The sequence below is a fragment of the Rousettus aegyptiacus genome, unplaced genomic scaffold (assembly GCF_014176215.1).
Source record: "Rousettus aegyptiacus isolate mRouAeg1 unplaced genomic scaffold, mRouAeg1.p scaffold_m13_p_10, whole genome shotgun sequence".
In the NCBI taxonomy this organism is placed as follows: domain Eukaryota; kingdom Metazoa; phylum Chordata; class Mammalia; order Chiroptera; family Pteropodidae; genus Rousettus; species Rousettus aegyptiacus.
The window spans coordinates 78,510,776-78,538,512 of NW_023416285.1; the positions used below are offsets into that span (position 1 = coordinate 78,510,776).

General features: G+C 32.7%; 1 protein-coding gene across 1 annotated transcript in view; it reads right to left on the reverse strand.

The window, feature by feature from the left end:
* CCDC7 (coiled-coil domain containing 7) overlaps positions 1 to 27,737 on the reverse strand; it is a 98,546-nt gene that overhangs the window by 54,411 nt on the left and 16,398 nt on the right. The window contains 3 exon segments of the mRNA XM_036228055.1: positions 802 to 968; positions 12,578 to 12,610; positions 12,987 to 13,007. Coding sequence (XP_036083948.1) covers positions 802 to 968; positions 12,578 to 12,610; positions 12,987 to 13,007 — 221 coding nt within the window.

A 27,737-nucleotide genomic window follows, 5' to 3' on the forward strand; every position in this document is an offset into this window, starting at 1 on the left:
CAGTTATAAGTTGGATAAGTTCTAGAGATCTTATGTACATCATGGTGTTTACAGTTAATAATACTATCGTACACTTGAAATTTACCAGGAAAGTGAATCTGAAGCATTCTCCTCACAAAAAAAAAAAAAATAGTAACTATCTGAGGTAGAAAAAAATTACTGAAGATATTTTATGATGATGATTTATTCTTCTACTTAATTTCAAGACACCTAAACTTCGAATATCAAAAATGAGCATCAACGGATAATGGGAATATCAGTGTAATCATTCACTGAAATCTTCCTCCCATGCACCCGAATAAAATGGCTTTTTCCAATTTAAAAGTAGGAATTTATTCTTGGGAACATATTCCTGCCCCTATGCAATTTTAAATAACGATGTTCATGAAAGAAATATTTAATCATATTTTAAATAGTTTCCTATTTTTTATCAGGACTATACCTTATTATACTGAGAGAAGAGTTTATAAGCCAGATATTTCAAGGTCAGCAATGTCCAATGAAACTTTCTAACAATAACTACAGGTGGCTACTAAGCACTTGAAATGTGGCTAGTGTACTAAGAAATTGGTATTTTAATTAAATTGAATTTTAACTTTAATAGCCGCATGTGGCTACTATCCACTATATTAGTGTTGCTTCAAACTATTTAAAATTTCAAATAGGAACAAGCTTACTAGACCTTCTGTTTTGATTTAGAAGCTCTACATGTAGTATAACATTTGAACCATTATCTTATATTTGTTACTAATTATATATCCACTCATTGATTTTAATTCTATTAACTCATATTTTACTTACTTGGAATTACATATTATGGCTTTCCAGGAGGATCTGGATCCTTCTTTAAGGCGATTTTTCAGTTCTTCAAGTTTTTGCACACGCCTTACTATTTGTGCAATGCTTAAAGTGAGTGCTTTATCAGGTATTGAAAACTCTGCTTCTGAAAAACTTTGATCTTTACTTATCTAAAATAATACAATTAGACAGTTATTTAGGAAATATCCATTTTGTTCCCTTACCTCAATGAAACATGTTTCATTCTTTATCATATCTAAATAATTTTATATTTTTATCAATAGCTATAACAAATACTAATATTTTATAAATATATTGATATTAGCAATTACCTAGCAACAGAATTAAAGGTAAATGTTGACTTTTACATGTCAAAACTCAAATCCAATCTTCTGTTTATTATTTTACTATATAAGAATTTTAAGCAAATATAATAACATCTGTAGCAACATTAGTTAAAGGCAATTTAAAATATTTACAAGAGAATTTAAAGTAATTGGTTCAGCAAAATCCTTTCTAAGAATACTTTTATTGTGATAAATTGTGGATAGTAATTTGCTCTCAAAGGTAAATATCTTCTGTTAATAACTTCCAGAAGTTAACATAAAAATCTATGAAGCTGGCATTTCTCAGTCTGCATGGGGAACACTGAGACCCATTTTGGTGTCTCAACCCTTTTGGAATAGACCAAAGCTACGGAGTATGAGCAGTCAGGAGAATCAGTAAGATTTACTGAATAAGATGACAGACCATAATTGGTATTATAGACAATAAATCTACGAGAATGGGTGCTACGAAAACCACAATGAAAGAAAGAAACCTAGAAACAGCCAATATGTAAAGACATAAGAGAAAAGAATGACAACTGACATCAGAAAGTTCTGACAGACCAGAAGAGATCTACCCATGTAGACACCTCCAATCCTTATGATGGAAGGGACAGCTGGGGAAAAAAGTAATAGAAGTCCTAGAAGTCTTTCTGCATAGTCCTAGGACTTAGCAAAAAGAAATTCTAACATTGAGAATTTAGAACAGTCTTCATTTCAGTAATGGATATTTGCGCTGGGATTAGGATGTAATAGCACAAGTAAATACTAAGCAATACACTGTAAGTCTAAGATTAGGGGATGTAAAACAAGTGGAAGGGAAGCAGAAAATGTATGGAAACTCTAAGGACAAGGGCAAGATCTTCAAGAAGACACCAATCGTAAGTTGAGTCTAAAAAGTGGTATAGCAATCAGCTACAGTTATCAATTTACTTCCTCCCATCTAGAATCTATACTTCATTGTCCTGCTTTAATAATGGAACATTTCTCTCTTGATGGGTGGCATAATGTTAACTTTTGTCAGTATAGGTCCTAGACACTAGAAGAAAAAGAAGCTTTTTCTTCTTAGTTCTGATATGTCTGTCTGTCTGTCTGTCTCTCTCTCTCTTTCTCTCTCTCTCTGCTTAATCCTAGGACAGTGCACAGTATATACCTAATAGCTCAACTCCAGTAAGTTTCAATAGTACCACTCCCATGGGTGTCTTCCTAGCAAGGTCACTAGCATGGCACATTCCCAAGGGCAGCTTCTCTCAGAGCTTATCAAAATCTACCAATGCAGAATCTCTCTTCGAAAACCTTTCCAGCATAGCATCTGGACAGCTTTCCAGAAAAAAGCACAGCACTTCCCTGGAAGATGGCTTTTCCAACACCACAGAGTATGACTTCCCAGGGTACGATTCCTATTTAGCATCCCAGCGAGATCGAGTTCCACTAGCATGGCACCCTAGCAAACATTTTTGTTTTGTTTTGTTTTTAATTTTTTTAATTGAAAGTATTGGAGTAACATTGGATTGGATAATAAAATCAAATAGATTTCAGGTGTAAAGTTCAATAATACATCATATGTGTATTGCATTGTATGTTTACCACACACAGTTAAATTTCCTTCCACCACATAACATTTGACACCCTTTACCTCTACCAACCTCCCCCACCTTCCCTCTGGTAACTACTAAATTGTTGTCCCCTCTCCATAACTCTCTGTCATGTTTCTTTTGTAACTTTCAGTTTTATACCCCACATATAAGTGAAGTCATACGGTTCTCAAATTTTTCTGTTTGACTTATTTCATTTACCATGATAATCTCAAGATCCATCTATGTCGTAAATGGCAGTATTTCATCTTTCTCAGGGCTGAGTAATATTCCATTATATATATGTACCACATCTTGATCCAATCATCTATTGTAGGACATTTCAATTATTTCCATATCATGGCCATTATGAACAATGCTGCTATGAACAATGGAAAGTATATTTTTTTTAGAAAATACCATATTGTTTTCCATAGCAGTTTTACCAATTTATATTCCCAGTAACAACAAATGAAGGTTCCTTTTTTCCCACAACCTCTCCAGCACTTGTAACTCGTTTTATTGATGATAGTCATTCTAACAGGTGTAAGATGATAGCTCATTGTGGTTTTGATTTGCATTTTCCTAATAGCTAGAAAAGTTGTGCATCTCCTCATATGTCCGTTGACCATTTGTATATCTTCTTCAGAACAATGTCTGTTCAGGTCCTCTGCATATTTTTTAATTAGATTGTTTTTTATTGTTCAGCTGTATGATTTCTTTATATATTTTGACAATTAGGCCTTTATCAGAGGCGTTGTTCAAAAATATATTCTCTCATTCAGAGGTAGTCTCTTTGCTTTGTTGATGGTTTCTTTTGCTGTGCAGAAATTTTTAGTTTGATATAGTCCCATACATTTTTGCTTTTACTTCCCTTGCCTTCATTAAATCTTCCTAAATCCATGGTCCATGAGTTTAGTACCTATGCTTTTTTTCTGTTCAATTTATTGTTTCAGGTCTTATATTAAGGTATTTAATCCATTGTGAGTTAATTTTGGTATACGGTGACAGACAGCAGCCTAGTTTCATTCTTTTGTTTGCGGCTTTCCAATTTTCCGAGCATCAATTATTGAAGAGGTTTTCCTTCCTCCATTGTATGTTTTTGGCCCTTTTGTCAAAATTAATTGCCATACAGGGGTTTATTTCTGGACTCTCAGTTCTGTTCCATTGGTCTGTGTGTCTGTTTTTCTGCCAATACCATGCCGTTTTGATTATTGTTGCTTTCTACTATAATGTAAAGTCAGGCAGAGTAATACCTCTGGCTTGTTCTTTTTTTCTCAAGATTGCTTTTGCAATTCGGGGTCTTTTGTGCTTCCATAAAAATCTGATGATTTTTTGTTCTATTTCTTTAAAGAATGCCATTTGGATTTTGATGGGAATTCCATCAAATCTGTATAATGCTTTGGATAAGAAGGTCATTATTTAATTGTGTTGATTCTTCAAATCCATGAATAGAATATATTTCCATTTATTTTTGTCTTCTTCAATTTTTTTTAACAACGTCTTATAGTTCTCATGTATAAGTCCTCCATATGCTTCGTTAGGTTTATTCCCAGGTACTTTTTTTTTTGGTTGCACTGTAAAAAGATTTTTTTTCATGTCTTTTTCTGAAAATTCAGTGTTAGCATATAGAAACACTGGATTTTTATACATTAATTTTGTACCCTAAAACTTTACTATATTTATTATTTCTAATAGTTTTTAGTGAAATCTTTAGGGTTTTCTATAAAGAGAATCATGTCACATGCGAAAAGTGACAATCTGACTTCTTCATTCCCTATTTGGATGTCTTGTATGTCTTCCTCTGACCTGATTGCTCTAGCTAGAACTTCTAACATTATATTGAATAATAGTAGTGATACCAGGTAGCCTTGTCTTGCACCTGATCTTAGGAGGAAGGTTTTTAGTTTTTACCATTAAGTACGATGTTAGCTGAGCATTTGTCAAATATAGTCTTCACTATGTTGAGGTACTTTCCTTTTATACACATCTTATGAAGTCTTTTCATTATAAATCAATGCTGTATCTTGTCAAATGCTTTTTCTGCATTTATTGATATGATTATATAATTTTTATCCTTTATTTTATGTAGTGTATCACATTAATCAATATGCATATGTTAAACCATCCCTGTGCCCACTTGATCATGGTATATAATATTTTAAATGTGTTATATTTGATTTCATAGTATTTTACTTAGGATTTTTGCATCTGTGTTCATGAGGGATGTTGGTCTGTAGTTTTCTTTTTTGTGTGTTATCTTTACAAGGTTTTGGTATCAGGGTAATATTGGTCTCAGAAAATGAATTAGGAAGTATTGCCTCTTCTTCCATTTTTTTGGAAAAGTTTGAAAAGGACAGGTATTAAATCTTCTTTGAATGGTAGAATTCACTGATAAAGCCATCTGGTCCCAGACCTTTACTATTTGGGAGGTTTTTAATGATTGTTTCCATATCCTACTGTTGATCAGTCTATTCAGATTTTTCAGTTCTTTGTGATTCAATCTAAGAAGGTTGTATATTTCTAAGAACATGTCCATTTCTCCAAGGTTATTAAATTTGGTGGCAAACACTCTTTCATAGTTTTCTTGTATGATCCTCCTAATTTGTTATTTCTGTTGTAACTTTTCCTCTTTCATTTATATTTGTGTTCTTTCTTTTTTTTCCTTAATGAGTCTATTCAGGAATTTGTCAATTTTGTCGATCTTTACAAAGGATCATCTCTTTGTTCCATTAATTTTTTCTATTGTCTTTTTATTTTCAATTTTATTTAATTCTGCTCTAATTCTTATTTACTTCCTTCTGCTGACTTTGGGCTTCATTTAGTCTTCATGTTCTAATTTTTTAAAATGTAATGTTAGGATGTTTATTTGTGTTTTTCTTGTTTCTTGAGATAGGCCTGTAATGATATGAACTTTCCTCCTATTACTACTTTTGCTATATCCCAAAGTTTTGATATGTTTATTTTCATTCTCATGTGTTTCTATATATCCCTTCATCTCTCCTTTTATTTCTTCTTTGACCCAATTTCGCTTCAGCAGCACGTTATTTAATCTTCACACATTTGTGTGTTTTCCCTGTTGTTGTTGTTGTCATTGTTGTTGTTGTTGTTGTTCTATTTTTGTTGTTATTGTTGTTTTTGCAGGTGATCTTCAGTATCAAAGCATTATGGTCAGAGAATATGTTTGGTATGATTTCAGTTCTTAAATTTGTCAAGCCTAGTTTTGTGTCCCAATATATGCTGTGTCCTTGAGAATGTTCCATGTGTACTAGAGAAGAAAGAATAATCTAGTGTTTGGGGATGAAAGTATCTATAAAGCTATATTTTGTCCATTTGGTCTAATGTGTCATAAGGTTGATATTTTCTTATTGATTTTCTGTTTAAATGTTCTGTTTATAGCTGACAGTGCAGTGCTTAGGTCCCATAGTATATTTCTGCTTTTGTTGGGTTTTCTTCCCTTTAGTTCTCTTAGTAGTTGATTTATATACTGTTAAGTGTCATGTCTTCTTCATATACTATCCCCTTTGTCATTATGAAGTGTCCATCTTTGTCTCTCATTACTTTTGATTTTTGAAATCTGTTTTGTCATATATAATTACAGCTACCCCACTTTTGTCTGGATGCCATTTGCTTAAAATATCATTTTTCATGCTTTTACTTTGAGTTTATATTTTTCCTTGCAGCTAAGATGTGTCTCTTGAAGGCAGCATACAGTTGGGTTGTGTTCAGTGTTTTTTTTTATTGGTGAGTTCAGTCCTTTACATTCAGGGTGATTATTGAAAATATGAAGGTTTCCTAAAGCCATTTTATCATTTGTTTTCTGTTAGGTGATTATTGAAAATATGAAGGTTTCCTAAAGCCATTTTATCATTTGTTTTCTGTTAGCTCAGTGTCTCCATTGTTTCTTTGTTCTTGTTTTCCGGTCTATTATTTTAATTTAGTGGTGTTCAATATTTTTTTTCTCAGTTCCCTATTGTTTTATGTTATGTATGTCAGTTCTGGAATTTTTTTGTGTCTTTACTATTAAGTTATTGTAAGGAAAGTTTCATATGTACAGTAGTATTTTTTTCTGCATTTATCTTCATTTCCCTTTGCAAATTCAAATCTTTGCTCCCTTCTTTTTACTGTTTTTTTTTTTTTGGTCTAAAATTATCCACATTTATGCTATGTGTTCATTTCTAGGTTGCATTAACTTTTGTCTTCTCATTTTAAATTTTTTTTGACCCTTAACCATTATGTAATATGTAAGCTTAAATACCATTTTCTTAATAAGGGTTGCACTTTCTTGTTTCTGTCTGTTAGTCATCTTAATCATAGTTTTGTATTTTTTTGTCTTTTGTTTTAGGTAGAATGGCCCCCTTTAGTATTACCTGAAATGCAGGACTTGTGGTAGAGAATTTCCTCACCTTCTGTATGTCTGAAAAGGTCTTTATTTCTTCTTCATATCTGGAGAGAACACTATGGATATATTATTCTTGGCTGGTGATTTCTCTCTTTTAATAGTTTGAATATTTGATTCCACTCCCTCCCAGCTCTTAAAATTTGTTGTGAAAGTTCCCATGATAATCTAGTGGGTTTTTCTTTTTACATTACCATTTTCTTTTTCCTAGCTGCCTTAAGAATTCTTTCTTTATTATTCATTTTTGCTAGTTTTAATATAAAGTGTCTTGGAGAAGGCCTTTTTGAATAGAGATAATTAGGTATTCTGTTTGCTTCTTGGATCCATATCTTTCCATAGTTTAAGAAGTTCTCATTGATTGTTTAAATAGGTTCTCTGTTCTTTTCTTCCTTTCTTCTCATTCTAGTAAAATCATTAATCTTATATTGCTCTTTCTGATGGTGTCCTAAAGTTCTTATAGACGTTTGTTTTTCATTCTCAAGGCTCTCTCTTCTTCCATCTGAGTCATTTCCAGATATTATCTCCAATATTACTAATTCTTATTTACATCTGGTCAGCTCTATTTCCTAAGCTTGCTAATTCATTCCTTACCTCTTTTAGTGAGTTCTTCATCTCCTAAAGTTCTATTTGGTTCTTTTTTAGAGTTTCAATCATCTTGCTATAGTATTCCTGTTAATCCTTGATTTTGTTTCTAGTTCTTTGAACTGTCAATCAGAATTTTTTTCCATCTTGTTGAGTTTTCTCAGAAGTGCAACCTTGAATTCTCTGTCATTTGAATCACATGCTTCTATATCTCTAAGCTTATTTTCTGTAGATTTTTTTCATTTTTCATGTGAGCTGCTTCGTCACTTTGTTTGTTCATGGTGTTTGATGAACTATTTCTCCACCTAAGCAATAATGGTAATTTAGTCTTCAAATGTTCTGATGCACAAATCTCTCAGAAGTGCTTGTGAGTGGGTTGGGTGTTGTTGGTTGGGATGTATGTGTTCAACTCATTATAGTTTCAAGAAGAAAAATCAAGGGAGATCCGTGCTTCTGACACCACTCTCAGCAAAGTTTTTGCCATCCAATAGTGACACCTGCTACTTCTTCAAAAGATCTGGAACTTAGCCCTGGGTTAGGAGGAAAGAAAGGATGTGGGTACTCAGATATGTTCCTTCCTTGAGTGCTCTGCTTCAATCTTAGAGGTGGAGGCTGCTCCCTATATCTTTATCCCTGTATTCTTTAGGGTTGTCTTTACCTCTGTAGTTGGTATTCTTCTGTCATAATAATTCTCTATGTTAAAATTTTCGCTATTCAGATTACTGTTATTTTTGTTTCTTGATTAGACCCTACAGTATATTTCCCAAAATGGATTATATTTGAACATGTCTTTTCTGTGAGAAGAGATATGTCACAGAACTAAGGGAATATGGACTAGACAGTGGGATTATCAGCTATAAGATTTCATTAAAGAGACCTACTGGGCTTAGATCGCAGCACAACTCTGAAGCATGTAAGCTACATGCTTATCCTGCTTTTCTCTAGTGCAGCTCACCATTCATTTTGAAAATTTCAACACATATCTCTTAGTGCAACAACACCACAGGCATTAATCTTGCCAGCACGTAGTGACAATAAAATGTATCAGTAATAATCACAAGATTATTCCAATATTCTCAAATGTTAGTGTGCATAATAATCTTCCAAGGGAGTCTGTTAATGGAGCAGATTCCTAACCCCCTCCACACACACACACACACACACACACACGCGCGCACACACACGCACACGCACACGCACATGCACACGCACGCACACACAAATAAACTTTCATTCAGTAAGTATAATTTGGAGCTCTCAAATGTGCATTTGTAACAGGAATCTTAGGTGATATTTAAACTTGGCCTATTAATCATACATTAAGAAACACTTCTTGTAAGGCAGAATATAATACAAACACCTTGACAATGTATCAGATACAGCAAATTAAGAAAATACCAAATAATTATGAGTTTAAATGCTGAAAAACTTGGAATTTCAGATCAGAAGTTTAGTGGTATACTGAAGATTCCTCCTGATAAATATGAATGCATAAATCAAGATTTATACTAGAGATGATGGTTATAGGCACAAAAGTATATGCAGAAGGGATAGAGTAGTACACACATTTGACAGCTATTTAGAACATAAAACAAAAAGGAATCAGGGACTGGTTGAATATTAAAGATAGATGGAATAGAGTTGTCAAGATAAATTACCATATCTCTGGTTTACTTAATTGGATAGATTTCACGACCACACATTGAGATAGAAAACACTGGAAGAGGTATGAATTTAGCACTAAAAAAAATTGATTTTGACCCATTGGGTTTGAGACAAAATATTCTAGGAAGTAATTATACACATATCTGGAGTTCATAAAATGGTTTTGAGCAAGATATGTATATTTCCAAATTACCAGCATAAAGGTAAGACTTGAGTGGGGGCGGGGGGAACCCTGGATGAGATTGCCTAGAGGAAAAGTTTGAAGTAAAAAAGAAAAAAAAAAGGTGTAGGATGAAATCTTGAGGCACTTTGACATTTAATGGTTAGGTAAAGAAGGTGATTCTAAAAAGGAAATATTCAAAGAGGTAAAATAGCCAAAAGAGTATCATTTGCAAAGGCCAGAGAAATAGTGTTCTAAGAATAAGGCTGAGTGAAATTAAAGGTTAGGAGAGTCTCAGGTTATCTTAGAGGGCCCACTCACGAATTTACTCACTGATGAACTAACTCGTTCTGAGCTCCAGCACTGGGCAGCAGCTCCAAAAGCGCCAGGGACATATGAGGAGGAACCAAATTGTCTGGCTTCAGGGCAAGAGCTAAAGGGGCAGCACTCTCTCAGACAGAAGTGCTGGCAGAAGCTATTGTTTCTTTGCTAAGCCCTTCCCCACTTCCAGCGTGCAGACACAGGTAGCCACCATATCTGAGTCTCCATCAACCTTACCAACACCAATCACTGTGTTGTATACCTGAAACTAATATAATGTTGTATGCCAACTATAGTTAAAAAATAAAAACAGAAAGTAAACTTCCCCCCACACCAAAAAAAAAAAAAAAAAAAAAGGAAGTGATGAATAATGTTAACTATGGCTAAGGTAAAGAAAATTGCTATTTAATTTAATTTATCAACATATAAATTGCAGAGAGCCATACAGTATGTTTTCATTGTTGTCAGGACAGAATCTTATCTGGATAAGCTGAGAAATGTTTTGGCAGTAAGAACAAATTATGTGGTAAATCTACAGCAAAAAATTTAGCTCTGACCTGTAAAGCATGGTCCTCAACTAAATTGTTAAGGTTTTATAGATAACACATTAACAACTCCAATATTATTCAATATCCCAGTTGGCTCTTTCAAGGAGAGAATTCCCAATTTAACCTTTTCAGTAAGGGCCAGTTTACCAGTTGATTAACACTTTTCAAGAAAAATTCAAACAGTTTCATCATTTCTAAACTACCTGCAGGGTTTTCTCTCTTCCCTTTTATAAATCTTGGTTGTTGCCATTATTTCCCAATAATAACCTAATAAATATTTCTCTTGCATGAGTAAATTTACATACAAAAGTTTTTAAAAATTTGTTATGAAGGACAAAAGAGACATAGGCCTATAACTGAAGGGAAAGGTGGCATTAAATTAGAGACATGAGCACATTTAAAAAATGAAAGAAAGGGCACAGTCAAATAGAAAAAGTTTAATATACTAGAAAGAATGATTAACCAAATTTCTTGAAAAGTTGAGATGAGATCAGAATCAGCTAAAAGAATGAGTTTTACATAGAAGGAACAATATACTCTGATTAACAGAAGAAAAGAAAAATAAAATGAGTATGGATGTAAATAAGTTTTATTTGGTAGCAGGTATTGAAGGAATTTTAATCAGTAGCTTGTATTTCAAGCATTTCAAGTGATTGGCTGATAGTGAATGTGAAAATGGGACTAAATGGGTAAGTTTGAGGTGATAGCTGAAAAGAGTTGAAATTAATTTCAGATGCAATAGAACCGCCAGGCAGTATTTGGAGTAATTGTATCTGACATATTGTGTCACTTTCTTCAGCAATGTTTCACACCTAAGCTATAGGCCTAAAGAGTAAATAATTGCATTTATTCAGGGTTAAGTTTTGTTAGATAGGAGAATGAAAAAAGGAAGGGATAAAGGAGATTAGGAAGTTTAGAAACTTACTGTGATGAATTAAATAGTCTCCAAGCTAAAAAGAAAGAAGAGTAAAAAGACTAAAAGAAGATCGAGAAATAAATGAATTGGTGGTCCTAATGAAATCAGAGCATGACCAGCACAGTATTTAAAGTAATAATGAAAAAGATAGAAATTTCTAGTTCAAGAATGAGCTGCCTGAATTAGTAATTTTTAAAATAAAGCAATTTGGTTAATGTGAAGGTCCAGAGTATGACTGGAGGTGGGGCCAGAGATAGAGAAGGACACTAGATCTTCAGAGATGAGAGGGTCAAGGAACCAAAAGGTCAAGGTTTTGGATGAGTCTTACACACTGACACAACTCAGTGTATAAAGAAGAGAGTGGGAAAATCCATGAATAAAATAGAATAAAGAGAGGTCATACATAAAAATAAGAAGCTAGAAGGTAAGCAAGACTGCCCAAGTTGCAAAGTACTATTTTACAAGAGGAAAGGGAAAGAATAGACTTCACCCCAATCCTAGTACTTCAGAAAGATAATGACCAATCTACCATAATCAAAGAAGAACTACCAGTACTCTTCCAATATCACCCATATCCATCTTAAAACAAATATAAAACCGTGAAAGTCTACTCTGGGGCCAGAGGTGCTAGGAGACAGTATTTCTATCTTTACTCTTTAATTTATATTCCTAGTAAATAAACCTATTTAATGTAAAGTGTCTGGGCTTCAAGAGTGTTTAATTGGACTAAACCATAAGCATAGCCAAGGAAGAACTAAAATAATTCTATGAATCACCGAAGTGACCCTGAAAATCATTCTGCTATATTAACAGCACATGTAAAGTCTTTTCCAAAATAGAATTAAAGACCCTAAAGAGAAAGGCCAGTAGTTTTTCAAACTGGTGGAAAATCAAAAAGTATTTTTAAAAATCATTAAAATAATGTTAAATTTAAAGAATACCAATATATAATTTTATGAGTAAGCATATATTATATTATCCATGATTTTTTAAATATAGGGGAATTTTTAAGTTAAGTTTTCTCTTTTCACTTATTCTTTTATGTAAATTCAAGAAAGAATAATAATTAAATTTCTAGTGTTCAATTTCCTATTGCCAAACTCTGAATATACTTGATATATGCAGGAATGTAGTGTGTAAATCTCTGAGACACTTTTATTCTACCCATTCATTCCTTCTCTATCTAAATCAAGATTATAACCAATGGTTATTCAAAAAATTTTAACTTATACTTCAAATTGGGTTACAAATGAGAACAACTAATGTAATTAAGAAATGTTATATTTACCTCTTCCATCTGATTGACCTGTTGCTGAAACCACTTTAAAAAAAAAAGACGGGGAGGAACGAAAAAAATAGTTATTGACAAGTTAAATTTCTGCAGTAAAATGGTCCACGTACGCATGCACATGTGTGTGTGGGTGTGTGGGGGGGGTGTGTGTGAGAGAGAGATAGAAAGAGAGAGACAGAGGGAGAAATTTTTCATATATCAAATATTAGTACTGAACCAAACATCATTTATCCTAGGGTTCGGAATAGAGCTAATGTAACATACGACTGAAACATAAATTTTTAAAATACATATAGAAGCATGTTTGAAACTTTTATTTACTTTCTCAAAACTTAGAAATTTCCTCCTTTACTTATATTTCTGAATTAAATTTTAGTAGGCTTAAAATGCAATATATTGAACTTACCTTAAAAAGAGATTCCAAAATCTGGAAGATAAAGTTTAAATTAAAACATCTTAACATAAAATTATGTACAATATGTATGATAAAATATTTAATTCAAGTCTTTTGCAATTTTCAATTACAAAAAAATGTACAAATTACTAAAATAAAACTATACATCTATAATCCAAAGTCATAATATTTTTATATTTACAAACAGGTTTTAGTACATTTTGCATAGACAATATAGTTCTAGAAAAAAAAAGAATTTTCCATCTTTATAGATATATATTAGGAGACCCCCAAATAATTCATGTATATGATTTCATGTATTTTTTTTTAACATGTGTCAGGGATAAATTTTAAATTCCTCTCAGAAGAGTATTTTTTTTCATATAGCAGAGAGTAAGATAATGAAAAGCATTATCTTAACAAACATTACCTTTCAGTATAACTGTTTTGATAAAGACCTTAAAAATCAAGATATAAATTATTATACTACTACTTGATTTTTTAATGGAAAATGCAAACATCTAGAATAGGTGATTGTGAGAGAAACTATACAAAACCAATCCCTCTGTCCAAAATATCAATATTTATCACTTAAAATAAATGTAATGTTAAAATGGTTACATTTACAACAAAAAAAATTAAACACTCTATCACAACTCAATAAAAATTTTGAACTACAATATTAAAGAAAAATATTACAACATGCATTCAGGCATAAAAAATGTTACTTGACAGAAAAATCAATCTAGTATAAACTTTCTCTTCTGCAACACTAATTCTAGGTCAGGGGTTCAAAAAGAATGATCCCACAATCAGTAGCATCATTATCACATCAATAATCAAACGTGTTAGTAATGCAAATTCGCAGTCCCCACTCCAGCCTACTGAATCAAAACCTTTGGGAGTAATGTCAGCAATGTGTTTTAACTAGCCCTCCAACTGATTCCTTTGCATCTAAAATTTAGATACAGGTATAACTTGCACATTAAGAGAATTTTCAAATTGGTTCAAAAAGCAACGAACATTATGCTATATATAATTGACACACCATAAATGCAGTGATTCAAAAAGGTAAAAAATCGATGAACAAATATTTGCCACAAAAATAGAAACAATAACAAAGTAAATTTGCAACCCTAAAACTAAAAAAATATTAAGCCAAAACAGCATTAAACTAGACAAAGGACTCTATAATGCTAAAACCTTACATTCCACAATGAAGATATAAAATTAAGGAATATATATGTAATAAGTAACATAATGATCACATATATAAAACAGTTTGACACATCAGGTGAACCAAAAAATAAATGATGATATTAATAAAATCAAACAACTTAATAAAGTAGAACTTTTGGCTATATTTGAAATACATCCTGACTAACCCTGACCACAATCAGGCAATAGAAAACATACCTTCTTTTTAAGTGCACATGAAAAATATAACAAAAAATTGGTTATATAGTAAGACATTAAAAAGTAGGTTATATAAAGTGGACATATTATAAACGATACTCTGATCACAACTCAATAAAATTAGACTGTAAAAACAAAACTAAAAAAGGACATTCCATTAAGATATTATTGAATAATTCTTGAGTGAATAGAGACCTAATAGAATGTCTGAAAAGTAATGATAATGAGAACAATGTATATCATAATGTATAGGAGACAATTATAGCACTGATCAGTGGAAAACTCATAGCCCTAAAAATATCAACACAAATACAAATAAATTCAAACTCAAAACACTAGGGAAAAAAGTACACCAAAATATAATATAAGAAAGGAAACACTAAAGATAAAAGGCAGAAATTAATAAGGAAAAGAAAAAAAATAAATGATAAAAATAAAACAAAATAATGATTCTTTGAAACAAATCAACAACAAAAAATTCACCAGCTGATTAATCGAGAAATTAATAAAAGCACAACTACGTAAAAGAATAAATAGAAAAGGAAAATGTGACTATTGATAGAACATTTTTAAAAAATAAGACACTACTTTGTATACTACTATGCAAATAAGTTTCAAAACTTCAATAAAGTAATTTATAAAAAAAAAAGATTTACCAAAATTTACCTTAGCAGAGAGAGAAAGTTTAAACTGACCGATTTCCATATAGTAAATAGAGAAAATTATTCATAAACTATTCCATCAAAAAACCACCAGATCCAAATGATTTTATAGGAAATTCTAGCAAATCTTTAGAAGCTAGATAGCCAAATGCTACAAAAATTGTTTCAGAGTCTAGAAATAGAAATAACATTTCCAAATTTCTTTCATGGAAAATTTAAAACATTGATACTTACTACTGATGATAGCACAAAAATCATAAACCGATATTTATTAATATAATACGAAAATCATGAATGAAGTATTAGGAACTGACTACAACATGACATTATGAAAATAATAAAGAATGACTAAGAGGAGCTGATAACAAGAAATGTAAAAGGATAAGTCAATATTAGAAAACTTATTAGTATAATTCATCATAGTATTAAGTCTAGAGAAAAAACAATATGATTATCTCCATAAATGTTGAAAAAGTCTTTGACAGAATTTAACACCAACTCTAATAAAAACATGGGAAAATAAGAATGGGTAAATTTTTCTACATGATAATATATCTGTGTGTGAATGAGGATGATGAATAGATAGATGATAGATAATAGATAGGTAGGTAGATTAGACAGAAAGATAGCAATCTTAAAATCCATGGGATCTTACTTATTGGGGAAATACTATAGGCATTTTTACTAGTCAGAAACAAAGCAAAATTGTCTACTATTTCCACTATTTATTTTTTCTAGCTTTATGGAGATAAATTGACAGACAACTTTGCATAAATTTAAGGTATACAATGTATTGATTTGATACTTATGTATTGCAAAATAGTTACTGCCATAGCATTAGCTAACAACTCCACCGTGTTCCATAATTAATATTTCTTTTCATGGTGAAAACATTTAAGATCTACTCTTAGCAACCTCAAATATATAACACAGTTTATTAACTACAGCCATTCCTCCTCCCTTGGTATCCACAGGGGATGGTTGCAGGAACCCCACAGATACCAAAATCTGTGGATGCTCAAGTCCCTTATAAAAAATGGCATAGTATTTGCATATAGGCTGCATGAGGGTATGCCTACATATCACTTCATACACATGGATTCAGCACAGTGCTCAACACATGGCAAATTCTAGTTCTGTCTTTTGGAATTTTCTGGGATTTTTTAAAAATAATTTTTAATCCATGATTTGTTGAATATGCAGATGTGAAACCTATAGAAACAGAGGGCCAACTGTATAAACACCACTTTGTACATTTGATCCCCAAAACTTATTCATCTTCTAACTGGAAGTTTGTACCCTTTGACTATCATCTCCCCATTTCCCAATCCCTGTCTTTGCAATCATTCCACTCTGGATTTCTATTAATGTGGCTTTTTTAGCTTCTACATATAAGTGATATTATACATTATTGATTTTTCTCTGTCTTAGTTATTTCACTTAGCATAATGATCTCAACGTCCATCCATTTGTCACTAATGGCAAATTTCCTTCTTACTCATGGCTGAAATAGTATCCGTGTGTGTGTGTGTGTGTGTGTACCACACTTTCTTTACCATCTTCTGTGACACTTAGGTTGTGTCCATATCTTGGCTCTTGTGAATAATGCTGCAAAAAACACCAGAGTGCAGATATGTTTTCAAGATCTTGTTCTCATTTCTTTGGGCTATATACCCAGAAGTACATATCATTTTCATTTCAAGACTCAAGATGGAGCCACTTATGCATTGGGTGCGACACCAGCAACCCAAAACTTAATCTTAGTGTCCCCGTAAGTGCTCCACTTGACCAGGAATGCATTATATCCAGTCACCCAGTCCCTAAACATCATGCCAACTCTGGGTCTTCTCACCACAAACAAGGTTGACTATGTGGCTCCAGTCATTCAAACAATTTCTATTTTTCACTTCCTTGTTCTTTTTTATCCTATGAAAGCTTCCTGCTCTCTGCCTCATTTTGCAGTTCCCCAAAAGGAAACTGTTCACTTCATGAAGTGTTAAATAAAGTTTGTTTGTATCACCTAACAAAAATTTTTTTTTGTCTAATAAATGTATGCATCCCTTTGCTAAGGTTTTTTCTCCCCTATAGGATAAACATTTAATGATTTAAAAGATTAGAGGAACCTAAATCAGGGAGAGAAGGGACTCAAGGATTTTAGGCTCCTTTTGCCTTCCCCTCTCCCAAAGCCATTTCCCCATTTATTTTAACCATTTACTGAGCACCTGTTGATAACAGAAAAACAAGCACTAGGAAATTCAAGAAGACTTAAGCCTTGTAGGGAGATTTTCATCCATATTTCAGTTCAAAGTAGAAATGCTTGCTAATTCCTTCCCTTTGAACATTCAGAGGAAATCATAGCTTTAGCTCAAGGGGATGATTTCAACAGATAAAATAAGAAATAGGAGAGCTAGAAGAAGGCATTACAAGCAGTAGGAAAATTACGCAGTCATACTGGAAAGATAAGGAAGCAATCAGAATGGGATGTAAACTGACAAGATTTAAAAGCTATGTTAAGGAACAGGCATTTATATACAGTAAAAAATCTGCAACAAAAAAAGGAGATACTACTTATTTTCCAGAGGTAAGATTGCTGGATCATACAGTATCCTATTTTTAATTTTTTGACAAACCTCTATACTGTTTTCCATAGTGATGCACTACATTCCCACAGCAGTGCACCAGGATTCCCTTTTCTCCACATCCTCTCTCCAACGCTCGTTTTACTTGTCTTTTATATAATAGCCATTCTAACAGGTATGAGGTGATATCTCATTGTAGTTTTGATGTACTTTTCCCTAATGATTAGTAAAGTTGAGCAACTTTTCATGTACCTATTGGCCTTTTGTATGTCTTCTGTGGAAAAATGTCTATTCAGTTTCTCTACCCATTTTTAAAATGAATTGTTTGTTTTTTCCCTAGGGAATTAGTTGTATGAGTTCTTTGTAAATTTTGGCTGCTAATCCTCTATCAGAAAAACTCTTTGCAAATATTTTCTCCCATTTCATAGGCTGTCTTTTTATTTTGCTGATTGTTGTTTTGCAGAAACTTTTAAGTTTGTAGTCCCACTTTTTCTTTTGTTGCTTGTGCTATTGATTTCATATTCAAAACAATTATTGCCAAGACCAGTATCAAAGAGCTTTCCCTATGTTTTCATTTAGAAGTTTTATGGGTATAGGTTTTATGTTTAAGTCTTTAATCAATTTTGAGTTAATTTTTATAAGGTATGTTACATGAGTTCCAATTATATTGCACTTCATGTGGTTATTCAGTTTTCCCAACACCATTTATTAAAGAGAAAACCTTTCCCCATTGAGTATTCTTAACTTCCTTATCAAATATTAGTTGATTATATATGCAAAACTTTATTTATTAGCTCTTAATTCTGTTCCCTTGATCTATGTATTTATTTTTATCTGAGTAGCATACTGTTTTGATTACTGTGGTTTTGTAGTATAATTTGAAATCAGGAAGTTGATGCCTTTGGCTTTGTTCTTTCTTAAGATTGCTTTGACTATCCAGGGTCTTTTGTGGTTTTATACAAATTTTAGAATAGCTTTTATATCCCTTTAAAAATGTCACTGGAATTTTGATGCAGATGGCATTGGATCTATATATGATATTTAGTAGTTTGGACATTTTAACAATATCCATCCTTCTAATACATAAACATGGGATATCTTTCCATTTGTTTCTGTCTTAAATTTCTTTCATTGGGATCTTGTAGGTTTTAGTGTACAAAATTTTCACTTCCTTGGTTAAATATCTTCCTAAGTATTTTATTGTTTTGATTCTATTGCAAATCTAATTGTTTAGTTTCTTTCTTTTTCAGCTATGTCATTGTTAGTGTATAGAAATGCAACTGATTTTTGTATTTTGATTTTGGATCCTAAAATTTTACTAAATTCATTAATAGTAACAGTGGCGTCTTTAGGACTTTCTATATATAAAATTACATAATATGCAAACAAAGATAATTTTTAATTCCTTGTTCCAATTCTGATGTCTCTTACTTTTTTTGCCTGATAGCTCTGGCTAAGACTTCCAGCACCATATTGAATAGGAGTGGTGAGAGTGGACCCCTTTGTTTGTTCTTGATTTTGGAAGAAGAGTATTCAACCTTTTCACCACTGAGAGTGATGTTAGTTATGGGCTTGTCACATATAGTATTTATTATTTAAGGTATGTTCCCTCTAAAACCATTTGTTGAGAGTTTTTAACATAAAAGGCGTGTTTTGTCAAATGTTTTTCTGCATCTACTGCAGTAATCATATGATTTTTACCTTTCATTCTATTTGTATAATGTACCGCATTGATCGATTTATATCTGTTAAACCATTGTTGCAACACAAGGATAAGTCCCGCTTGACTGTGGTATATGATCCTTTCGATGTGCTGTTGAATTTGGTTTGCTAGTATTTTCTAGAGAATTTTTGCACCTATATTAATCAATTACACTAATCTGTTGTGTTTTTCTTTTAGTGTCCTTATCTCCCTTCAGTATAGGGCAATGCTGGACTCATAAAATAAGCTTGGGAGTATTTCCTTCTCTTCAGTTTTTTGGAAGAGTTTCAGAAGAATTGGCACTAATTCTTCTTTGGTAGAATTCACCAATGAAAGCATCTGTTGTGTGTTTGTTGAGGGGTGGGTGTTGGTGGTGGTTTTTTTTCATTGCTGACTCAATTTCCTTACTCATTATTGTGGTAGCTTTTCATTGCCAACTCAATTTCCTTACTCATTATTGTTTTTTTTTTAATATATATTTTCTATTTCATGAATTTTATACCATTTTGGTTGGAAAGATACTTGGTATGATTTCAATCTTCTTAAATTTGCTAACATTTATTTTATGACTTATGCTATATCCTGGAAAATAATCTGTGTGTGCTTGAGAAGAAAATTATTTTGCTGCTGTTAAACAAATGTTCTGTATATGTCCAATGAGACTATTGTTCTAACATTTGGTTCAATTTCAATCCTTGTTTATTTTCTGTCTGCATAATCTATTCACTGTAAAAAGTGCAGTATTAAAGTCTCCTATTACTACTGTATTGCTGTTTATTTCTCTGTTAGCAATTGCTAAATATATTTAAGTGCTTTGATGTTGGATGTATATATATTTACTACCGTTCTATCTTCCTGATGAACTGAGACCTTTATCATTATATAATGAATGACCTTCTTTGTCTCATAACTGTTTTGGGGCTTAGTTTATTTCGGCTTATATAAATATAGCTACTCCTGCTCTCTTTTAGTTTCTATTTGCATGGAATATCTTTTTCCATTCTTTCACTTTAAGCTTATGGCTCTCTTTAAAACTAAATGATTCTCTTATAGGCAGCATACAGTTGGGTATTTATCTTTTTATCTATCCAGTCATTCTGTGTCTTTGAGTGAAGAATTCAATTCATTTATATTTAGAGCATAGGCATATCTTGGGATAATAAGGATTCAGTTCCAGATTACCACAATAAAGCAAATATCTCAATAAAGTGAGTCACACAAATTTTCTGGTTTCCCAGTTTATATAAAAGTTTTGTTTACGCTATACTGTAGTCTACTAAGTGTGCAATAGCATTATGTCTTTAAAAACAATGTATATTGCTTAATTTAAAAATATTTCATTGCTAAAAAATGCTGATCATCACCTGAGATATTGAAGAGCTGGCAGAGGGTCTTGTTTCTATGTTGTTGGCTGCTGACTGATCAGGATAGTAATTTCTAAAGGTTGGGGTGCCTCGGGTAATGTTTTAAAACTAGGCAACAATGGAGTTTGCCACATCCTTTAATGAATTCCTTTAATGAATAATTACTCTGTAGAAACTGTGATGCTCTTGGGCAGCATCTTACCCACAGTAGAATTTCTTTCAAAATTAGAGTCAGTCCTATCAAGCCCTGTGGCTGCTTTATCAACTAACTTTATGTAATATTCTAAATATTTTGTTCAACAACCTTCACACCATCTTCTCCAGGAGTAGTTTCCATCTCAAGAAACCACTTTCTTTGCTCATCCATTAAAAAAAAAATCCTCATTTGTTAAAGTTTTATCATAAAATTGCAGCAATTTAGTCACACCTAATCAGGCTCCACTTATAATCCTTGTTCTCTTGTTATTTCCACCAATCTTCAGTTACTTCCTCAACTTAAGTCTTCAACCTCTCAAAGCCAGCCATGAAGACTGGAATCAACTTCTTCCAAGTTCTTGTTAATGCTGATATTTTGACCTCCTCTCATGGATCATGAATTTTTTTAATGGCATCTAGAATGGTGACACCTTTACAGAATGTTTTCAACTTACTTTGCCCATAGGCATCAGAGGAATCACTATCTATGGCAGCTACAGCTTTACAAAATATATTTTATAAATAATAACACTTGAAAGTCAAAATTACTCCTTGATCCATGGACTGCAGAATGGATGCTGTGTTAGCAGGTATAAAAACAACATTAACCTCATTATAAATCTCCATCAAAACTCTTGTGTTACGAGGTGCATTGTCAGTGAGCAATAATATTTTGAAGGGAATCTTTTTTTCTGAGCAGTAAGTCTCAACAATGAGCTTGAAATATTCAACAAACCATATTGTAAACACACGTGCTATCATCTAGACTTTGTTGTTTCATTTATAGAACACAAGCAAAGTATATTTAGCATAATTATTAAAGGCCCTAAGATTTTCTGAATGGTAAATAAGCATTGGCTTCAACAAAGTCACCAGCTACATTAGCTCCTAACAAGAGAATCGGCCTGTCCTTTGAAACTTCGAAGACAAGAATTAACACCTCCTCTCTAGCTAAGGAAGTCCTAGGTGGTATCTTCTGGCAATATAAAGTTGTTCAGTATACATTGAAAATCTGTTGTTTCATGTAGCCATCTTCATCAATTATCTTAGATTCTCTGGATAAGCTGATGTAGCTTTTACATCAGCAATCACTGCTTCACCTTGCACTTGTATGTTATGGCTTCTTTCCTTAAACCTCATGAACTAAGCTCTGCTAGATTCAAATTTTTCTTCTTTAGCTTTCTTACCTCTTTCAACCTTCACAGAATTTAAGAGAATTAGGGCATTTCTCTGGATTAGGCTTTAACATAGAGGAAAGTTGTGGCTGGTTTGGTCTTCTACCCAGACTACTATTACTTTCTCCATGTAAGAATTAAAGCTGTTTCACTTTCTTATTCATGTATTCACTGGAATAGTACTTTTAATCTTCAAAAACTTTTTCTTTGCATTCACAACATGGCTGTTTAGTGTTAGATGCCTAGCTTTCAGCCTATCCTGGCTTTTCACATGCCTTCCTTATTAAGCTTAATCATTTCCAGCTCCTGATTTAAAGTGAGACACATGTCAACTCTTCCTGTCACTTGAACACTGAGAGAACATTGTAAGATTAATTATTGGCCTAATTTCAATATTTCTGTGTTTCAGGGAATACAGAAGCCCAAGGAGAGGGAAGAGTGATGAGGAAAAGGCTAGTTTGTGAAGCAATCAGAACATACATATTTATCAATTAAATTTGCCATCTTATATAGGTATGCTTCATGGCATCTCCAAACAACCACAACAGTGACATCAAAGATCACTGATCATAGGTCACAATGAAAAATTAATAATAGAAAAGTTTAAATATTGTGATAATTACCAAAATGTGATCCAGAGACCCTAAGTAAGCAAATACCGTTGGAAAAAATGGCACCAATAGACATGTTTAAATGCATGGTTGCCATAAACCCTCAATTTGTAAAAAACACAGTATTTGCAAAGTATAATAATGCAAAGTATTATTAAGCTTGTATGCTTGTAATTATTAATAGCTAAGAACTTACTAATGTCATCTTATTGTTTTCTGGATATTTTGTAGTTCCCTTGTTTATTTCTTCCTCTCTTGCTGTGTTCCTCTGTAAATTGATAATTTTCCATAATGGTATGCTTTGATTTCCTTCTCTTTATCTTTTGGGACTGTACTGTAGGTTATTACTTTGTGGCGACCATAAGGCTTACATCAAATATCTTAGAGACATAGCAGTCTATTTTACACTGAAAACAAATTATCTTCAATTACATACAAAAACTTTACCCTTTTACTCCCCCTTTTATGTTTATGATGTCATAGTTTATCTTTTTATATTGCATATTCATTAACAAATTATTGTAGCTATAGTTATTTTTAATACTTCGTCCTTTAATCTTTATACTAAAGTTAAGGGGTTAACACTTCACCATAACATGGTGTTCTGAATTTGATCAGTGTGTTGTGTATTGTTTTCATGTTACTAATTAGCACTCTTTTATTTAAGCTTGAAGAACACCTTTTAGCATTTCTTGTAAGGAAAGTCTAGTGGTAAGTTCCATGGGCTACAGTTTGTCTGGGAGAGACTTTTCTTCATTCCTGTAAGATAGCTTTGCCACGTAAAATATCCTTGGTTGGCAGGTTATTTTCTCTGGATGGGTTCTGCTGAGAAATCTGCTGAGAATCAGCTGATAGTCTTACCTGGCATGTTACAATCTTCTTTTCTCTTGTTGCTTTTAAGATTCTTTGTTTTGTATTTTTGACAGTTTTATTACACTGTATCTTGGAGACAATCTCTTTAAGTTGATTTTCTTTGGTGACTTAAGAGCTTCATGAATTTGAATATCCAAATAGTTCCCATATTTGAGAAGTCTCAGCCATTATTTCTTTAAATATACATTCTACTTCTTTCTCTCTATTTTTCTACTGGAACTCCAATAATTCACAAATTGGTCTTTTGGTGATATCCCATAGATCGCACAGGGTTTCTTCAGTCTTTTTCATTCTTTTTTCTTTGTTCTGTGCATTTTTTATTTTATTCATTGTATTCAGCAACTCCAGAATTTGGTTATTTTTTATGATTTCCATCAGTTAACCTTCCCATTTTGTCTGCATATTGTTTTCCTGGTTCTGTTTAATTATCTTTCTGTGTTTTCTTGTAGCTCAGTGAACTTCCTTAAGACAGTTATTTTGAATTCTTTATCTGATAAATTACAGATTCCTATATCTTTGGACTCAGTTACTTAAAGATTATTGGGCTCCTTTCCTGGTGCCATGTTACCCTACTTTTTCATGTTCTCTGAAGTTTTATATTGCTGTCTTCGCATTTGAAGTACCAGTCACCTCCTCCAGTCTTTATTAACTAACTGCCTCTGGGATAGAGATGGTTTCTGTGAGCCATGCTAGAGATTCTGAAGCTATCTCAGAGTTTCTATGGGTATATCTGCTCTACACTTATTGTTCCCTCTTGTGACAAAATTGTTAAGTTTGTATGCCTTCTCTAGGTCCCCAATACATTAAACCGAGTACTAACAGCCTCTCTTGTTTTCCTAAAGGTAGTGTTAAAACTCAAATTTGTGGTCTTTGCTGGCCAGCTGATTCAGCTGACTTTTTAGTGTGCTCACTCATTAACCATCTGCCAATCTTGCTTGTGCCACTGATGAGATAATAGACAGGAAGTTGGCCACAGGGTGGAGTGGACATTGCGAGTAAAACACACAGAACACTGGGAATGCCAGGGACCAGTTGAAGAATCTGTAGGGGGGAACCCAGCAGCTCAAGCGTAGGCTTCTTGATGGAATATGATGCAATTAGGAATCACATCTCTATAATGACTTCCAAGAATTCTATCTGCCACTCTTCTTGCCTATTCTGGCACCCCAGTCATATAGTTCATGATTCAGTATTCTTATGGTACAAGAGAGAAATGAGCCCCTTTGGCAGTGTCCAAACAGCTGAGAAAGGTGGGTACTCATTCGCATACTCTTCCTGTCCCTCATAGTATAAATCACAGGCTGTGAAGTTCCTTTCTTAGCTCTAAGCTGTGCTGTGTTGGAAAAGGGGTGACACAAGTAAAGTCAAACTATTTCTCTTACTTACACGCTCCAACTGATTTTTTTTTTTTTATAGCTCCAACAGAGTGCTGGAACTTCTCCTTTGTAAGCCTGGACCTCCGCAAAGACTCTTTACTGCAAGTAATTATCTAAATTAGTGTTCTCCAGAGGCTCTCAAATCATGATAAAGGGGATGGATCCAATTCATGGGTTATTGCAGGGTGCTAAGCTGAGACCAATAGCTGTCTGCATATTACCCAATGCACAGGTAGGTGAGCCTCCTCCCTGGTCCCTTGGCATATACTGATGAATCCCACAGCCCCTCAAAAGCACATCTGTGGATGATACTGAGTTTTTGTTATTAAAGGTAGGCAAGTAAAACAAGAAATGTCTTATGCGGCCAAGATGTTGATTTCATTCCTGCTTATTTCCAATACAATTTAACAATGCTCTGGATGTACTGTACAATGTATTGGTCTAGAGAAAACAATAAACATTCCATGAGACTCAGAAAAGAAAAAAAAAAGCTATGTATTTGGATTGTATTAACTTTATAAGGGATATGTCAGTATACCTGCAGAACCCTAAAAAGACAATGAAAAAAAAACTAACCCAGACTTAAGAATTCAGAAAAATAGCAGTATATTCAACACAAAAAGTCACACACACACACACACATACACACACACACACACACACAGAGTAGGTTAGAAGATATAGAAAATGAGAAAAGCCTAATATAATACACTGCTTAATACAATGCACTGCTTAAGAATGGGGATACATGCTAAAAAATGCATCTTCGGGCAAATATCATAGAGTGTATTTACACAAACCTACAAGATATAGCCAACTACGCACCTAGGCTATATGATATGGCATATTGTTACAGGCTAAAATCTGTACAACATGTTACTATACTGAATATTTTAGGCAATTGTAACACAATGGTTAGTATTTATATATCTAAACATAACTAAACCTATAAAAATACAATAAAATCTCTATTATAATTGAATGAAACCACCATCGTATATGCATTCTGTCATCGACTAAAGTCATGCAGTACATGACTGTAGCAACAAACAAACAAACAAGAAACACTTAGGAATAAACATTTTAAAGTTTCCAATTTCTCCATTAGGATAAAATAAAGCATTCTAAAACACATTTTAAAAAATACGCCCCTTTTCCTTGATTAAGCTGTCTCAACATCACCAAGATATCAGTTCTTCCTAGATTTATTTATAATTTTAATGCAATCTCAATAAGTTATATCAATGAGCTTTCTTAAGAAACTATTTAACTTGATACTAAAGTTTATATTTTAAAAAATAAAACATGTAAGAATAGGTAATATATTAGTCTCCAAGGGCTGCCATAACAAACTACCACAAAATTGGTGGTTTAAAACAAAAATATATTATTTTCTCACAGGTCTGGAAACCAGAACTCCAGAATTAAGGTGTCAGTAGAGCTCTGCTCCCTTCAGAGACTCAAGGGGATGTTCTGTTCCTTGCCTCTTTAAAGGTTCTAATGGATCTAAGCCTTCTTTGGCTTGTAGATACATAACTCCAGTCTGCTCTGTCTTCACATGATCTTGTCCTCTATTGCATCTCCTCTTCTGTCTCTTATAAAGGTAATTGTTATTAAATTTAGGACCCAGTTGGTTAATCCAAGATGATCCCATCTGAAACCCCTAACTTAATTATGTGTGCAAAGACCCTCTTTTGCAAATAATGTTATACTCACCGGCTATGGGGATTAGGACTTAGACATACTTTTTTGGGGTCCACAAGTCAATTCACTATAGCTAAGAAAACACTAAAAGCAAGAACTGTGAGAAAAGATGAGTTATTTCTGGAAGGTATTTAAAACATTATAATCACTTTTAATTAATTTTTTAAATGTGTGATATGAATAAATAGACCACCTAACCAAGTAAAAATAGAGAGTTCAGAATAAACAAGAGGCCTATAAAATTCTAGTGTACAATAATGATAGAATTACTGGATCAAAAAAGTCTTTGAAACAAATAGTGGTGAAACAACTGCAAAACCATTTGGAAAGAAAAAATTAGATACATTTTTCACGTGCTACACAAGAAGAACCTCTGAATTTATGAGAAATCTAAATATAAAAATGTGAAACTGTAAAAGTACTAAAAGAAACATGGATGAATTATTCCATAATATTTAGAAAAAGTTTTTATATAACAAAAATTTCATAAACAATAAAATAGTCATACATTTGACTATGAAACAAGAAGGAAGAAGAGGAAGAGGAGGATAAAGATTTTAGCATGATCAAAATTATCATAAACAAAGTCAAGATAATATATTATAGATAAAACTCAATATCCCTAATATACAAAGAACTTTTAGAAACTGAGGGAGGAAAAAAACAGATGAAAATCTTATACAAAACTAGCCAAGAGACATGAACAGACAATTCACACACACACAAAAAATCATACAAGTAGCCTTTAAGCATATTTTCAAATACACTCATAAAAATAAAATTTAAAACAACCGTGATCTTCCATTTCTCACTCATCAGGCTAATAAAATGTTAACATGTGGCATACACTCATTTGAAGACACTATAGGGAAACAGATACTATCATATGTTGTTAATAGAAATTAAAAGTGGCACAATCCCTTGATGCAGAAAAGTTTCCAAAATCTAACAAAATTTACATGCATTTATATTTTGACATAGCAATGGCATTTACAGAAACAACCTTGAACATACACCTCTAAAAATATTAATTTATACATACACAAGACTATTCATTAAAGCACTGTCCGCAATTTCAAAATATTGAAAATCACCTAAATGTTTAC